At 47.3% G+C, this 18,857-nt stretch overlaps 1 protein-coding gene across 3 annotated transcripts in view; it reads right to left on the reverse strand.

Moving 5' to 3' along the window:
- Window positions 1-18,857, reverse strand: part of LOC139384484 (myotubularin-related protein 13-like) — a 144,836-nt gene that overhangs the window by 35,599 nt on the left and 90,380 nt on the right. For all 3 annotated transcript variants that reach the window (XM_071129273.1, XM_071129272.1, XM_071129271.1), the window contains exon 17: window positions 8,142-8,210. In XM_071129273.1, coding sequence (XP_070985374.1) covers window positions 8,142-8,210 — 69 coding nt within the window. The remainder of the gene's footprint in view (window positions 1-8,141; window positions 8,211-18,857) is intronic.

An 18,857-nucleotide genomic window follows, 5' to 3' on the forward strand; every position in this document is an offset into this window, starting at 1 on the left:
AGGTCAGGTTGACCACGGCCGGTTGGCTCTCCCTGCTCTGATAACAGAGGGGAGCCAGGGTCTAGGCTGCAGTCATAACCTACTACACAGAGCAGAGGGACAAGATAAGACAGATGGAGGGATGGAGGTAGACGACCCTCAGAGGCCCATATGAATGTTCCACTTGCCAAATGTAGAAAAGGAATGCAGGGCTGGAAGAGAGAGAGACAGAGAGAGAGGGAGACAAACAGAGAGACAGACAGACAGACAGACAGACAGACAGACAGACACAGACACAGACAGACACAGAGCAAGAGAGAGAGAGATAGACAGAGAGCAAGAGAGAGAGAGAGAGAGAGAGAGTAAATAATGCATGCAGAGCAGAATTAGGCCGATACCCACTAATTATCAAAATCCAGAAAAGAGCCGTTAAATTCTATAACCACCTAAAAGGAAGCGATTCCCAAACCTTCCATAACAAAGCCATCACCTACAGAGAAATTAACCTGGAGAAGAGTCCCCTAAGCAAGCTGGTCCTGGGGCTCTGTTCACAAACACAAACACACCCTACAGAGCCCCAGGACAGCAGCACAATTAGACCCAACCAAATCATGAGAAAACAAAAAGATAATTACTTGACACATTGGAAAGAATTAACAAAAAAAACAGAGCAAACTAGCGGCAGAATACCTGACCACTGTGACTGACCCAAAATTAAGAAAAGCTTTGACTATGTACAGACTCAGTGAGCATAGCCTTGCTATTGAGAAAGGCCGCCGTAGGCAGACATGGCTCTCAAGAGAAGACAGGCTATGTGCTCACTGCCCACAAAATGAGGTGGAAACTGAGCTGCAATTCCTAACCTCCTGCCCAATGTATGACCATATTAGAGAGACATATTTCCCTCAGTTTACACAGATCCACAAAGAATTCGAAAACAAATCCAATTTTGATAAACTCCCATATCTACTGGGTGAAATTCCACAGTGTGCCATCACAGCAGCAAGATTTGTGACCTGTTGCCACGAGAAAAGGGCAACCAGTGAAGAACAAACACCATTGTAAATACAACCCATATTTATGCTTATTTATTTTATCTTGTGTCTTTTAACCATTTGTACATTGTTAAAACACTGTATATATATATATAATATGACATTTGGATTGTCTTTATTGTTTTGAAACTTCTGTATGTGTAATGTTTACTGTTAATTTTTGTTGTTTTTCACTTTATATATTCACTTTGTAGAGAGAGAGAGAGAGAGAGCGAGAGAGAGAGAGCGAGAGAGAGAGACAGAGAGAGCGAGAGAGAGAGACAGAGAGAGCAAGAGAGAAACAGACAGAGAGAGCGACCGAGCGAGCGTGAGACCGAGAGAGAGACCCAGACAGAAACAGTGACTCCAGGCAGAGACAGTCACTCCAGACAGAGACAGTCACTCCAGAGAGAGACAGTCACTCCAGACAGACAGAGACCCAGACAAAGGCAGAGACAGAGACCCAGACAGAGACAGAGACACAGACACAGAGAGACCCAGACACAGAGAGACCCAGACACAGAGAGACCCAGACACAGACCCAGAAAGATTCCCAGACACCCAGACAGAGACACAGACCCAGAGACCCAGACATACACACAGAGACCCAGACAGAGACACAGACCCAGACAGACAAACAGAGACAGACACAGAGACCCAGAGAGAGACCCAGACAGAGACAGAAACAGACAGAAACAGTGACTCCAGGCAGAGACAGTGACTCCAGGCAGAGACAGTGACTCCAGACAGAGACAGTCACTCCAGAGAGAGACAGTCACTCCAGAGAGAGACAGTCACTCCAGACAGACAGAGACCCAGACAAAGGCAGAGACAGAGACCCAGACAGACAGAGACGCAGACAGAGACCCAGAGACCCAGACAGAGACAGAGACACAGAGAGACCCAGACACAGAGAGACCCAGACACAGAGAGACCCAGACACAGAGAGACCCAGACACAGGACCCAGACACAGGACCCAGAAAGATTCCCAGACACCCAGACAGAGACACAGAGACCCAGACATACACACAGAGACCCAGACAGAGACACAGACCCAGGCAGACAAACAGAGACAGACACAGAGACCCAGAGAGAGACCCAGACAGAGAGAGAAACAGACACAGACAGAGACGCAGAGACACAGACAGAGAGCTAGACACACAGCCAGACACACAGCCAGAGATTCAGAGACACAGCCAGAGAGTCAGACAGCCAGACACACAGCCAGACACACAGACAGCCAGAGAGCCAGACACACAGCCAGAGAGTCAGACAGCCAGACACACAGCCAGAGAGTCAGAGAGCCAGACACACAGCCAGAGAGCCAGACACACAGTCAGTCAGAGAGCCAGACACACAGTCAGAGAGCCAGACACACAGTCAGAGAGCCAGACACACAGTCAGAGAGCCAGACACACAGCCAGAGAGCCAGACACACAGCCACACACACAGCCAGAGAGCCAGACACACAGCCAGAGAGCCAGACACACAGCCAGAGAGCCAGACGCGCAGCCAGAGAGCCAGACGCGCAGCCAGAGAGCCAGACGCGCAGCCAGAGAGCCAGACGCGCAGCCAGAGAGCCAGACGCGCAGCCAGAGAGCCAGACACACAGCCAGCGAGCCAGACACACAGCCAGATAGCCAGCCAGAGAGCCAGCCAGCCATCCAGCAGGAGAGCCATCCAGCCACACAGAGAGCCAGCCAGCCAGAGAGCCAGCCAGAGAGCCAGCCAGCCAGCCAGAGAGCCAGCCAGCCAGAGAGCCAGCCACACAGAGAGCCAGCCAGCCACAAAGACAGCCAGCCACAAAGACATCCAGCCAGCCAGAGAGTAAGCCAGCCACACAGAGAGCCAGCCAGCCAAAGAGAGCCAGCCAGCCACAAAGACAGCCTGCCAGTCAGCCAGAGAGCCAGCCAGTCAGCCAGAGAGCCAGCCAGCCACACAGAGAGCCAGCCAGCCAGAGAGCCAGCCAGAGAGCCAGCCAGCCAGAGAGCCAGCCAGCCAGAGAGCCAGCCACACAGAGAGCCAGCCAGCCACAAAGACAGCCAGCCAGCCAGAGAGTAAGTCAGCCACACAGAGAGCCAGCCAGCCAAAGAGAGCCAGCCAGCCACAAAGACAGCCTGCCAGTCAGCCAGAGAGCCAGCCAGTCAGCCAGCCAGCCACACAGAGAGCCAGCCAGAGAGCCAGCCAGCCAGAGAGCCAGCCAGCCACAAAGACAGCCAGCCAGCCAGAGAGTAAGCCAGCCAGCCAAAGGGAGCCAGCCAGCCAAAGAGAGCCAGCCAGAGAGCCAGCCAGTCAGCCAGAGATCTAGCCAGTCAGCCAGAGATCCAGCCAGTCAGCCAGAGATCCAGCCAGTCAGCCAGCCAACCACAAAGAGAGCCAGCCAGAGAGCCAGCCAACCACAAAGAGAGACAGCCACAAAGAGAGCAAGCCAGCCACAAAGAGAGCAAGCCAACCAGCCAGCGGGTCAGCCAGCCAGATACCCAGCCAGCCAGAGAGCCAGCTAGCCAGACAGAGAGCCAGTCAGACAACCAGAGAGCCAGACAGAGAGCCAGACAGAGAAACAGCCAGCCAGACACACAGAGAAACAGCCAGCCAGACACACAGAAAGCCAGCCAGACAGGCAGAGAGAGCCAGACATAGCTCAAGGTCTGGCTTGGGGATCCCATAAGGACCTGAAGGAAGAGGTGGTAACTCTTCAATAATACAGTTTTGCCCATAGAGCTAGTTAGACAGTGAGAGAGACATATACAGAGTGATCGCTCAGGGTATGTCATCAGCTCTAAAGGGAGGTATGATGTCTCATAGCTCTGCTGGTTGACATGTATCTATCTGGACACTGGAGGAAAAGTGCCGTGTTTGATCCCTGACCAGCCTTGGGCAACAAAATAGTTTGTCTGTTTTGGAGCAAATCACTTGGCATCCATGGGCATAAAAATAGACATTTCTTTAGGTCCTTTGTGACAGAGACTCTGGGGGAAGAAAATATCCCGACTTGGACCAATCAATCTTTCTAGATTTATTCCTCATGAATCACTATTGTGTCAGAGGTATTTGCGTCCTGTAGCACTGAAGACGTCGCCATCCAAACAATGTATTTACACAAATGACTGAGTCAAACAAACAGACGACGTGGAAAAGTGTGGAACAAACAAGTCCATCATGCCATAAGTATTCACGCGGGATGTACTGTTAACATAAATGGTCTACAATGCAGAGTAAACAGAGACGAGTCCAGCTCTAGACGTCTCACAGGGACACAAAGGTCACGACGTAAATCATCTGCTCTCCCCAGGACCAAACGTAAAACAACTTGACAGCGAAAACCTTCCAATCCCTCCACGCATAAACTGGGGCAGAAAGAATTTAAACAGTCCAACGGTTTTCTGTGTTGAGTCCAGAATCATCAGCTGCCACGGCACATCCAACTAGATTGTTACCTCAGAGAGCCAAGGAGGTAGGCAGAGCTCTACTTCCGCTCTACATTCAACTGCAACAATCAAAACATGAATAAAAATGGAAGTTTATTAAAGGGCACAATAACACTGACCCAAACAGTGCTGACGCTTGTAGTAAAGAAGGGTTTTTATCAGAAGTAGTATATTTGCCGAGGAATTCAGAAACATTTATACAGAGCAATACAACAACCTGTCACTGCTAACTGAGATATGGCCTGTACAAAAGGTTGCATGCAGTTTAGGTAAACTACTTACTGAGCACAAGAGAGCACGCCAACCCAGTTTAACCCAGAAGCTTCTGTCAAACACAGTTCAACCTGTTGGCTGCATTATGATGACTTCACCAGACACAAAGCCCTCTAAAGTAAAGAACATATGTTGTTCCAAGAGTGGTTAGTTTCGCAGACCTCACTGTGCAGCCTGCCAGACACCAGACAGACCGAGGGAAGGAAGGGGCAGAATATAGAATATAGGTCAATGAAAGGCGGCTCTTCAGTTTGAACATTTGCCCAAAACACAAACCAAAAACCCACACGTCGCTCCCACAAACACTCTGTGGGAGCGGGCACATTGCTGGGAAGCTTCCTACATTCTGTAGTGAGGAGAGGTTGGGCAGCAGCACTGTGGGCTGAAGACAGTCCACTGGGGAGGGTCCAGACTAGCCAGGCTAAAGCTAAGAGAAAGAAGACCACCGTGACAGATAAGTCTATATTCTTCAGATTAAGTTGAGAACAACGTCATACGGCTTTCATGAATTTTCACTCTACCTTAAGACTTAGGAGATTTACTAGAAATATGTGACTATAAAAGGGTCATGTTAATTTAGGGTCTGATTCTGGGGGCAGCCTTCAGATGGGGGCATTGTGATGATTGAACACATTACATACTGTGGTGATGAAACCCAGAAGGTGAAACCCTGACCTAATTTCTTCCAGACCCGATCCCCTCGTCTCGTTGTAGTTACTGCGGGCAGCAGAGGTTGACGGGCCGAGAGGCGCTGGAGAAGATGTCAATGAGGAGTGATGGATGACAGGTACAGGTGAAGCAGCGGTTTTCATAGAAAAGGGCCTTAAAGCCAACTGACCTCGTTGGGAAGGGTTGAGGGTGGTGGGGATGTAAAACTATATACTCCTGTGGACTGAGCATGAGGACTGGATGAAGTAAAAAAATATATATATTTAAAAAATGATACGGTAATCAGCAAAGCGGATGTTGTCAACGGCACGGCTTGCCACTGCAAGACTGTATATTATGTACAGTTCTCGATTTACACAGATGGAATTACACTTAAGGAATGCAATAGGCCTGCTCTACTCCAAAATAAGAACATGTTTATAATGAAACTATGCAGCAAATTCACGAGGCAAGCCAGGGTTACCGTGGTTACGTTAAAAAGTGTAAAAGAGTAGGCTAATCACTCAAAGCCACTTGAGCACTGATTAACTACGTCTTTCTATGGAGATTACAGACAGGGTTTGTGTGTGTGGGAATCCCGCTGTCCAAATGCCTTTCCGGGGACACCTCTGGCCCAGTTTTAACTACCATTGTATTAAAGGTTCTCCTCCCCTGGCGTGACCCACAGGTAAAACACCTATCAGATCAGCTTCACCTTCTAGGAAATATAAATGGGATCTACCGACAGCAGGTTGTCTTGACTTAAGGACAGTGTGCTGTTGTAGTAAGGCTGTGTTTGGAGGGCTTAGCAGTTTAGTACTGAAGCTAGGTGGTCAGGAGGACATGGACGCAGATGTGTAGCAAGTACCCGAAACGTGTTGTTTTTCTTGGTAGTGTAATCAAGTCCATGATGAATGATATCAGAGCTAATCTTCCATGAAAAGGTATGAATATAATCTGGACCAGAAGACCCGGGTCAGAACCATTCCATTGGAAAAGAAACAAACGGTTCTGGTTGAAATGTTCTCTTTTTGGCTTCGTAACAAAAACACACGTACCACTGAAAACGGATTGCACATTTCATCTGCTATTTTGTCACGATTGTCACCTGGATACAGACCGAAGACACTCCTTCTGTTCCTTTACAAATGATTCTCTCAGCAGTGTCCTACAGTAGACTGTCATGGTCCTCTACTATAGCGTGGGGGTAAACCCAACACTTACAAAACCACTGGTTCCTTCATCTGCTGCCAGGCATGCTTTGAACAGCCCCATAACAGTCCGTGTGGTAAAGTCAAAGACTTTGGGGAAATGTGGCAGGATGGGGGGGGGGGTAGGGTAAAGCAGGCCAACAGACATTTTGCAAAAGGATGTAATTGACTATCGTGCGATGCTGCGATTATCCCGAGAATCTCTGCGGAGCGTTGTGAACCATCACAAGGTGCTCTGTTTTTTTGGGATACGTTGTTTTTCCAGCATTTTTTTCATCACACAAGAGATTACACAATATGGACCGTGGTGGATTCCTGTGCTCTTGCTTTTCGCCATTTGCGTGACCACACGCTGGACTCGACAGTTAATGCCATTCCTTTGGAAATCTGGGAGAAATCTGTTGCGTTCTGGAGCTCACGATATCATTCCTTCTCATTCCTCCCGTGCCAGAAACTGCTCCGTCGAGAATGAGACGCCTCTCAGGATTCGTGTCTCTTTCTGAAAGCCTGGTGATAAAGGTCCTTTAACGTAATCCTTTAATCAGATTTTATGGTTACGTAAAATGGGGTAAAAAAAAAATACAGGAAATCCAATGCGTTTAGGCAATGGCTTTCAGATGTCTTAATGAAGAGGCAGAAAGCTGGAGCCTAGGGTCACAGTGTTGTGTTGACAACTTGACGGTCACAGAGAGACACTGTTACTCCGTTACAGCAACAAACCAAACTATCAACAATGTGGTGTAGTGGGGTCTGTGACCACTACACTTTACTCAGGTTGTGTACAGAGACAACTCTGCTCTCACCCCCATTACATAGGTCACACTGTACACCTGTATCAACAAACAGAGACAATTCCCTTGGTTTTATTTAGATAACTTACTATAAGTGTACATTTCCAATGGTTACCCTGGCTGGGAAACAAGAGAGCAGGCTTATCTCAGAGAGTTACATCAGCCTATCCTGTAAGAACAGGGTGAGACATATGATGGCAGAGAGTGGGCGAGGTCCAAATTCTGTCTCCTTGGGTCTTGTACCCAATGCAGGTCAACAGCTCACAGTTGTTGGTCACCGTGGCAACTGCAGAGCATTGGGGACGGATTTGCGGTGAGCGCCGCAGCAACCGAGTTTGATCACGAGAGGTTGGAAACCACAAACCCACAGTGGCCCTCTGGGCTTTGGTGTGAGGTACAGTTCTCACCGTCTTGACCCTCATGTGGCTCGTCTGAGACCAGCGGGACACTCCCCTGTCCCCGTCTGAGAACAAACGGGACACTCCCCTGTCCCAGAGCTGCATGGTCGGAGGCCTGGGAAGTCTCTTGTCCTGCCTGGAACAGAACAGGACCAGCGCCTGGACAGCTGGGATATCACACCCCATCCCTTTTCTATTATTGCCCCCCGTTATAAATACCCTCCATTAGGACGGCCAGCTTGCGGTGAATGCCAGGCCGTCCTGCCCTTGATTGAGCAATATAGTCAAAAGGACCTGCTGGCTGACTCTCTATCCGCTCTGTCTGTGTGAGAGAGGAGAAGAGCTCTGTGGAATGGAATCTCCCATTCAGTCACTCACCCGGTAAAAGGCCGTCGTCAGGGGCAGCAGGGCGGAGGCGACCGTGTACTCTTCAGAGCTGGAGCAGTCCTGTGGGTCACACAACAGGGGAGAGATGAGGTCAGGACACAGCATGACAATGTTATATCGCTATGGGCCAAGAAGGTCTGGGCAGTGCACCAGTTATATCTCTAAGGGTCTCTCTATGGGTCAAGAAGGTCTGGGCAGTGCACGAGTTATATCTCTATGGGTCAAGAAGGTCTGGGCAGTGCACCAGTTATATCTCTATGGGTCAAGAAGGTCTGGGCAGTGCACGAGTTATATCTCTATGGGTCAAGAAGGTCTGGGCAGTGCACCAGTTATATCTATATGGGTCAAGAAGGTCTGGGCAGTGCACCAGTTATATATATATGGGTCAAGAAGGTCTGGGCAGTGCACCTTTCCAAAAAACATTACGTACGAGCAAAATCGGATAGTAATTTAGTGTAATTTTATCTTCAGGGTTTGCACCAGCCATACTTTCCCTATCAAGGCCACTGCATCGTTGGGACATATGCTTCCAATAGGCTTATATAATCCTGACAATTGTCAGAATGTTCCAATTTCTCAATTTATTGGTCATTTCATGTTATGCATTCCTGCTCCAGATTACATCCCAGAGTTTCCGGGCTCAACATCTACAAACGTATTGAATGAAAGCATGGGATTTTGATGCATAAAATCCAATTGTCTTGGCTTTAAAATGCAACATCTATTAGCCAAGCACCATGGCGAGTCCAAGAAAACGGACATTTAATTTCTGAAACAGCTAGAGCGCAGCTGACATTTTTTTTTTTCCTCCCATTTTTACGCCACTCACAGAATCTGTACTGGGGTCTGTCTGAATATAAAATAAGTTGTATTCAATGGAGCATTAGAGATGAGCACGGCATTCCGGTAGATAGTACAATACATCCAGTAGAACTGGGGACTTAAGGGCCAAAATAAAATGGCTCATATTGAAAACAGAGAGACTGGATGGGAAAGGAGAACATCTGAAAAGGACCCAAAAGAGCTCCACACAGGAAATTGGTACTTATCTCCATGAGCTTTGTTGGGATTTATTTGTTCAACTGGGAAAATCAGAATGGCCGCCGGAAACTTGATTTAAGTCCATGTCAAAACAGCAGAGCTGATCCTGATCTGGTGCTGTGTCTCATAACCCTCACAGGGACCCCAAGGGCAGGGAACATCGTAAATCACACACACACACACAACCCTAAACACATCTACATTCGCAACCCAACTTTCGCACACATATACAACCAAACACTTCATAATCACGCATGCATTTGACAAACTTGACAAATTTTCACAAAGACGCACACCACACACACACACACACACACACACACACACAAACACACACACGATCAGAGCCTCTCATTTTGTCAGGAGAGGGGGGGTAAAGGGATTGTGACAGGAATGCTGGACTTGCCAATATTGGATAGGGGGCCTTTTTCATGGATAAATCCCCCATTCCCTCATACCTCACAAAAAAACTGAGGAATGTACAGAGAGGAGCAAATGCAAAACATACGGTCTTCAGCTAAACATGAAAGACTGGCCCCCCATGGGCCGAGCGATATACTTTGTTTTCCCCTTGCAGTCGATTTTCAGTTATTTTGGGTTGCGGTTGAACGCTCCAGTTTGGAGTGCCACCAAAGCTTTGTTTACCGGCATCCTTGACAATGCCGCAGGTCACAGAGGTTCAAAGAACCCAGCGAAAACTCTCCAAATAACCCCAGGAGCAGAAGCGCAAGGGCAGAAAAATGGAAACATTTAACAGAGATGTCGTTATTCAGACAAAAAGACCACAAGATCAGAGGAGCCAAGTCTGGGCTAACATTTCATAAAGCATCATTCCACAACACTGTGCTGTAATGCCTTGAGCCGAGCCTGTCAACATCAAAAGGCAGAAGCATTGATTCAGAGCATGAAGAAGTGTCATAAGACCAAGCAGTGCTCTGCTATCTGTAAGAAAACAGACCCATTGTACATGTTCATATTTCATTCTGATACAATCCCGTTTACTTCAGGCGACCTCAGTATCATCTACAAACAGGGCAGCGCTGTAATCTGACAGGGAAAATGCTACGTTTAGGGAAGACATGATGTCTTAGAAGCAGTTATCCAGGTTAGCGCCATGATTTACTGTAATTCAGAACTTCCTAGGCCAATAGGTCACAACAAACCCTACTAAGAGTATAAAGACGCCGAACAGTCCGGCTGAAAGAAAGGCAGGGAGTGAGGGAGACCCTTTTGTCTGCTGGCCTGCATAGGCTCAACTGCATGTGCTTGGAGTTATTCCTGGTTTACCAGCAGCAGGTATGCCTGTTTACATTGAGACAGAGGAATGCTGCCGTTTATGATCCGGGACACTGCAGTCGCCGTAGCGCATACGAGCACATGCAAGAGTGCAGGGGCAGGGCGTGCGTGTATAAATGTATGTGCGTAAGTGTATCTGTGTACAGAAGGGTGAGGAGAGCAACGTGCACCCCTGCAGCTCCGCTTAGGAAGGAGGAAGCCGTCTCCCTTCCTCTTTTCTCTGTCTCTTTCATTCTCTCTCAAGGCTGTGGTTCATGGATGACTCATGGAGTTTTGCCCCTGATAAACACGTAGGTCTATACTACGCAAACAAAGACCCTGGACCCGCACGTTTGACAGACCCCCATGACAGGAAGTGATCAGAGAGCATCTTCCTGCAGACTCCAGACACCTCCCTCGGCGCTTTCCAGGAACCGTCCGACAGACAGGCATTTAAAAGCATAGAAGGGGAGCTGGAGGAGGCTTTTATGAGGCTGCAGTGCTGTGGAACCATAGAGCACGAACCATACTCACTCATCATAAGCTGACTCATTGACAAAACAAGCACAATACTGCACACAGACACATACCATTCACACAGACAAAGACAGACTAGAAACTATGGTACACTAATCAAATTGAATGTCAGAAGCATGGGATAAAATCAGTGTTCGCTTCCTGGCCTGTACTGTGTTCCCTGGCCATGTTTACCTGGTCCTGCTGGCTGACATCCAAGGGGAACGGCTTTATCTGTACATGAGAATGATGCTCGAGAGAACTTCCCAGTGCCTTCGTTATGTTAGCCTGTCCAACCAGTCCAGAGACTGACCCATCTGCAACCCCAAGCAGAGCAGAGGGAGAGCTTTTTCACAGCAAGAACCCACTACTCATCTCACAGAGGATATTAAAGGAGAGCAGGAGAAGTGGGGGACTCTAAATTAAACCTTAACCAAGTTACTGTCCAAGTCCTGGAGGGAGGTAGGCTGGGGACGCTGTGTGAGACTGTCAAACACACAGCAGACCTCCTAGTACAGAGGAGGGCAAAGAAAACAGCACATGATCTTGCACGAATGGGAATCTGTGGACACTGCTCTCTTAAGCAAAGCAAAGCCATGAGTGCTAAATATCTCTAAAAACGAATCATCTGCTCAACGCTAAAGCTCATTTAGATCTATTTTTGAATAATTTGGCGACTGAGAAAGTTGAGGAGACTAAACTGCTGAGTGTAACCCTAGATAGCAAGCTGTCATGGTCAAAACAAATAACTCAATGGTTATTAAAATGGGAAGAAGTCTGTCTATGAAAGGGCGTTGCTCTGCCTTCTTGGCATCTCAGTCGACCAGAGGGGTCTAAAGGCTCTAGCTGTCGCACCTGGACTACTGCCCAGCTGTGTGGTCATGTACAGTCGTGGCCAAAAGTTGAGAATGACACAAATATTAATTTTCACAAAGTCTGCTGCCTCAGTTTGTATGATGGCAATTTGCATATACTCCAGAATGTTATGAAGTCATCAGATGAATTGCAATTACTTGCAAAGTCCGTCTTTGCCATGCAAATGAACGGAATCCCAGAAATACATTTCCACTGCATTTCAGCCCTGCCACAAAAGGACCAGCTGACATCATGTCAGTGATTCTCTCGTTAACACAGGTGTGAGTGTTGACGAGAACAAGGCTGGAGATCACTCTGTCATGCTGATTGATTTTGAATAACAGACTTGAAGCTTCAAAAGGAGGGTGCTTGGAATCATTCTTCTTCCTCTGTCAACCATGGTTACCTGCAAGGAAACACGTGCCATCATCCTTGCTTTGCACAAAAAGGGCTTCACAGGCAAGGATATTGATGCCAGTAAGATTGCACCTAAATGAACCATTTATCAGATCATCAAGAACTTCAAGGAAAGTGGTTAAATTGTTGTGAAGAAGGCTTCAGGGCACCCAAGAAAGTCCAGCAAGCGCCAGGACCATCTCCTAAAGTTGATTCAGCTGCGGGATCGGTGCACCACCAGTACAGAGCTTGCTCAGGAATGGCAGCAGGCAGGTGTGAGTGCATCTGCACGAACAGTGAGGCAAAGACTTTGGAGGATGGCCTGGTGTCAAGAAGGGAAGCAAAGAAGCCCCTTCTCTCCAGGAAAAACATCAGGGACAGACTGATATTCTGCAAAAGGTACAGTGATTGGACTGCTGAGGACTGGGGTAAAGTAATTTTCTCTGATGAATTCCCTTTCCGATTGTTTGGGGCATCCGGAAAAAAGCTTGTCCGGAGAAGACAAGGTGAGCGCTACCATCAGTCCTGTGTCATGCCAACAGTAAAGCATCCTGAGACCATTCATGTGTGGGGTTGCTTCTCAGCCAAGGGAGTGGGCTCACTCACAACTTTGCCTAAGAATACAGCCATGAATAAAGAATGGTACCAACACATCCTCCGAGAGCAACTTCTCCCAACCATCCAGGAACAGTTTGGTGACGAACAATGCCTTTTCCAGCATGATGGAGCACCTTGCAATAAGGCAGAAGTGATAACCAAGTGGCTCGGGGAACAAAACATCGATATTTTGGGTCCATGGCCAGGAAACCCCCCAGACCTTAATCCCATTGAGAACTTGTGGTCAATCCACAAGAGGTGGGTGGACAAACAAAAACCCACAAATTCTGACAAACTCCAAGCATTGATTATGCAAGAATGGGCTGCCATCAGTCAGGACGTGGCCCAGAAGTTAATTGACAGCATGTCAGGGCGGATTGCAAAGGTCTTGAAAAAGAAGGGTCAACACTGCAAATATTGACTCTTTGCATCAACTTAATGTAATTGTCAATAAAAGCCTTTGACACTTATGAAATGCTTGTAATTATACTTCAGCATTCCATAGTAACATCACTGCTCTAGAGGAGATCTGCATAGAGGAATGGGCCAAAATACCAGCAACAGTGTGTGAAAACCTTGTGAACACTTACAGAAAACGTTTGACCTCTGTCATTGCCAACAAAGGGTATATAACAAAGTATTGAGATAAACTTTTGTTATTGACCAAATACTTATTTTCCACCATAATTTGCAAATAAATTCATTAAAAATCCTACAATGTGATTTTCTGGATTTTTTTTTCTCATTTTGTCTGTCATAGTTGAAGTGTACCTATGATGAAAAGTACAGTCCTCTCTCATCTTTTTATGTGGGAGAACTTGCACAATTGGTGGCTGACTAAATACTTATTTGCCCCACTGTATTTAGGCATTAATATGGAGATGGTCCACCTTTGCTGCGATTAGCCTCCACTCTTCTGGGAAGGCTTTCCACTAGATGTTGGAACATTACTGTGGGGACTTGCTTCCATTCAGCTACAAGAGCATTAGTGAGGTCGGGCACTGATGTTGGATGATTAGGTCTGGCTCGCGGTCTGCGTTCCAATTTATCCCAAAGGTGTTCAATGGGGTTCAGGTCAGGGCTCTGTGCAGGCCAGTCAAGTTCTTCCACACCGATCGACTGTATAGACCTCGCTTTGTGCACGGGGGCATTGTCATGATGAAACAGGAAAGGGCCTTCCCAAAACTGTTGACAGAGTTGGAAGCACAGAATCGCCTAGAATTGAATGCTGTTGCATTAAGATTCCCTTCACTGGAACAAAGATGCCTATCCCAAACCATGAAAAATAGCCCCAGACCATGATTCCTCCTTCACCAAACTTTACAGTTGGCACTATGCATTGAGACAGGTAGCGTTCTCCTGGCATCCACCAAACCCAGATTTGTCCGTCAGACTGCCAGATGATGAAGCATGAGTCATCACTACATAGAACATGTTTCTACTGCTCAAGAGTCCAATGGTGGGGAGCTTTACACCACTCCAGCCATTGAGCATGGTGATCTTAGGCATGTGTGCGGCTACTTGGCCATGGAAACTAATTTCATTAAGCTGATATTGCTTCCAGAGGCAGTTTGGAACTTGGTAGAGTGTTGCAACTGATGACAGATGATTTCTACGCACTACACTCTTCTACACTCGGCGGTCCCGTTCTGTGAGCTTGTGTGGCCTACCACATCACGTCTGAGCCATTGCTGCTCCTAGACATTTCCACTTCACAATAACAGCACTTACAGTTGACTAGGCAGCTCAAGCAGGGCAGAAATTTGACGAACTGACTTGTTGGAAAGGTGGCATCTTACGACGGTGCCACGTTGAAAGTAACTGAGCTCTTCAGTACAGGCCATTCTACTGCCTACAAGAAAATCTCTTCCACAGTTCATTTTGCATACTAAATCTTGCATAGTTTATTTTGTTTCGGCATATTACGTTGAAAATGACTAATATTGCTTTGATTCAATCACAATTGCCGCAGTAGAAGGAAACGTTGATAGTGTTAACTAAATGGGAAACTGTAGAAAGATGAGTGAAGATCAATCTCGTGCTTCTCTGTGCGGGCTCATATTTCTTCTGCGTGGAAGTGCGAGTTGAGCTGCGCTCCCTCAGCTTCGAGGGAACATTGGTTGTGGGCCCATCTGGCCAATAGCATCACAGCCAGCAGCATAAACTAATCAGCATAAACTAATCTAGAATGGATGGACCTACAACTTTTCTCCTTTGCCCAACAACCCCCTTCAGGTGAAGGAGCACATGTGTGAATGACATTTTGACAGTGTTTTTGAGCACTATAATTCTCTCTGATAGGAAATGTTTGGGATGCCAGGATGCATATACCCCTTTTTCCACAGCAGGACTCTGCTCGCCTGGCCTTGTGCTATGTCCACTTCCAAACCTGCAACAGCTGGAGGGGGAGAGAGGGGGGAGAGGTGCTCTGCACGCACACAGAGACAAATAGGCCCCCCATTAGTGCAAATACTCCAATTAAGGTCAGTCATGTCTTTGAGTCATGCGGCTGTCAAGTAGGAGATAGGACTTAAAACAGCTGCAGAATGTTTACCACATACACAGATAAGATGCGTCCAGCACCGATAGCACTGGCATCCACTTTGGACAGTTTAGTCAGCATCTTACTGTAACAGTTGAGGTCAAAGCATTTGAGGGATGGATGAGTAATGATTTGGTCAGAGCTCGTTGGTTTTCAAAGAAGTGGTGTAAAATGTGTTTGTCTACATGGTCAGGAAGTAGTAACACTGCATGGTCTTCATCTGATACCTCTGGTGATGGCTCAATCAGCCAATCAAATCACTCACACAGACCAGCAGGCCTCCAACGCACTGACGGAAGATCGTATCTCATTAAAATAACAATTGACTCAGAATGACAGTATGGTAAATATTTACTTTGAATATGTCAAATACTTGCAATAAATGAAGAAAAAAAACGGGGTACGGTATGTAAACAAACCTTGAAGCAATTAATGAGAGCAGGGAAAATGAGTCACTAACAGGTTCACTGTCTCTCCAGTAGGGACAAACATGGGGATGTTCTATACCAGAGAATAACATTACCTCAGAAAAAAATAAAAATAAAATCTGATTTGTAAGAAAACACAAATTACAATAATGTCCAGTCTTTTGAAGGCTCACTTGGTCCTCCATGGCCTTACAAGTACTTGAGGTGACTTATGTTCTGATTTGAGTGCACTGCTTCAGGAAAGTGTGGAGTTGAGGACGGCCAAGCTGGGGCTCAGTGAATGTACACAGACATCCACTGAGTTACAGTATAGCCTGATTTATAAACTCAGCAAAAAAAGAAAGGTCCCTTTTTCAGGACCCTGTTTTTCAAAGGTAATTTGTAAAAATTAAAATAACTTCACAGATCTTCATTGTAAAGGGTTTAAACACGGTTTCCCATGCTTGTTCAATGAACCATAAACAATGAATTAACGTGCACCTGTGGAATGGTCGTTAAGACACTAACAGCTTACCCACGGTAGGCAATTAAGGACACAGTTATGAAAACTTAGGACACTAAAGTGGCCTTTTTGTAAATGTAATAATGTGTAATGTGTCCCTGAACAAAGGGGGGGTCAAAATCAGAAGTAACAGTCAGCATCTGGTGTGGCCACCAGCTGCATTAAGTACTGCAGTGCATCTCCTCCTCATGGACTGCACCAGATTTGCCAGTTCTTGCTGTGAGATGTTACCCCACTCTTCCACCAAGGCGCCTGCAAGTTCCTGGACATTTCTGGAGGGAATGGCCATAGCCCTCAACCTCCGATCCAACAGGTCCCAGACGTGATCAATGGGATTGAGATCCGGGCTCTTCGCTGGCCATGGCAGAACACTGACTTCCTATCTTGCAGGAAATCACGCACAGAACGAGCAGTATGGCTGGTGGCATTGTCCTGCTGGAGGGTCATGTCAGGATGAGCCTGCAGGAAGGGTACCACATGAGGGAGGAGGAGGTCTTCCCTGTTACGCACAGCGTTGAGATTGCCTGCAATGACAACCAGTCCGATGATGCTGTGACACACCGCCTCAGACCATGACGGACCCTCCACCTTCAAATCGATCCCACTCCAGAGTACAGTCCTCGGTGTAACGCTCATTCCTTCGATGATAAACGCGAATCCGACCATCACCCCTGGTGAGACGATACCGCGACTCGTCAGTGAAGAGCACTTTTTGCCAGTCCTGTCTGGTCCGGCGATGGTGGGTTTGTGCCAATAGGCGCCGTTGTTGCCAGTGATGTCTGGTGAGGACCTACCTTACAACAGGCCTACAAGCCCCCAGTCCAGCCTCTCTCAGCCTATTGTGTACAGTCTGAGCACTGATGGAGGGATTGTGCGTTCCTGTGGTAACTCGATCAGTTGTTGTTGCCATCCTGTACCTGTCCCGCAGGTATGATGTTCGGATGTACCGATCCTGTGCAGGTGTTGTTACACATGGTCTGTCACTGCAATGGTCTGTCACATTACAAACAGTTTAAACCTCTAACGCTAGCCTTCTAACAGTCAACAGAGACAGAACAACACATGGGGCGGCAGGGAGCATAGCCTAAGAGTGTTGGGCCAGTTACCGAAAGGTTGCTGGTTCAAATCGGGCCATTCTGTCCTTGAACAAGGCAGTTCATCCCCAACAACAACTGCTCCCTGGGCGGCGATGGCGTGGACGTCAATTAAGGCATCCCCCCGGTTATATGCGGAAGACACATTTCGGTTGAATGCATTCAGTTGTGCAACTGACTAAGTATCCCCTTTCCCAGTACGCACCCCTACGGTTAGCCCCAAACTGACATGTTACATGTGGCCCATAAACTCTTGATTGGCCTCAGGATGATGATATCATCAGGAATGTGAGATGTTTTTAGATCGAAAAACACATGCCTCCTGTCCCGTTCTAATGAGGCATCATTCTGTCACTGTACAGAGACTGTGGTGCATAGCACACTGTAGCGGTCAACACCCCTAGCTGTGTGGGGTGTTGAGGGATCACACACACGCACACACACACACACACACGCACACACACGCGTAGCATAATCACTGGCATCGGTGCAATCTGTGATATCTCCAAGGGCTTTTTGACAGGGAAGGGCGTTGAGAGGAGAGGGGTGCAAGTGAAATACGAGAGTAATTACTGCCGAGGCAATCTGCTATTTCTGTTCCTTTTACAGCCCATCTGAGACAAATCCATGGACCTGGGCTACGGACCAGGACACAGAATCAGGACCAAATAACTGCAAAATGGATGGACCTCTGGCCTGTTGTTGCCTTAGTGAAAATATAGGGGAGAAATAACAATACAGTATTACACCGTAAAGCTAAATGAAATTATAGAGAAATGCTCGCTATATTTTATCTAACCATTTGGCAAGGAAACCCTCGTTCTATTTTAAATACCAGCTCCATGAGTAAAATTATTGCTTATTTGGTTTTGAGAGGCAAAGCAGAGATTAAATCAAAATAAGACGGGAATGTCTGGTGAAATGAGAACCCTGAAGGTTTGGAGATAATATACACACTGGCCTCCATCCATCTACCTTAAAAGGTGAAGTCACTAGGTCACCCGTAGTGCAGTACTATGCTGACAGGCAGTTGATCTCAGATGGGGATGTTTTGGTGTGGAGATGTCCATCTCTAATGGTGGACTCTATCTGCAAGTCTCCATCTGTTGTTTGGGTTTGAATAGTGGTTGTTGAGGAGAGACAGGCGCCCGGACTGATGCTGATCCGAGTCTTCGTGCCACAGCCAGACAGAACCCCTCTGCTCCCCTCTCTCCAGTCCGTCACCCTCTCCCTCTCCTGACATGTTCCATGCTGTTATGGGAAACCCTGCCAAGTGCCCCCTGGACCAAACACAGTCCTAGAGAGACAGTCTGTATAAGTCCACACAAAGTCACTCCGCAGCACTTGGCTCTAAATAAAAATCCTCTGGTCCAGAGTACACACACTCACACGTGGTTGTTATCCTGACTAATCAACTCTGAAGGTTGGCATTGAATGCATCTCACATGCTTCGCTTCATAG

The sequence above is a fragment of the Oncorhynchus clarkii genome, chromosome 26 (assembly GCF_045791955.1).
Source record: "Oncorhynchus clarkii lewisi isolate Uvic-CL-2024 chromosome 26, UVic_Ocla_1.0, whole genome shotgun sequence".
NCBI lineage: Eukaryota > Metazoa > Chordata > Actinopteri > Salmoniformes > Salmonidae > Oncorhynchus > Oncorhynchus clarkii.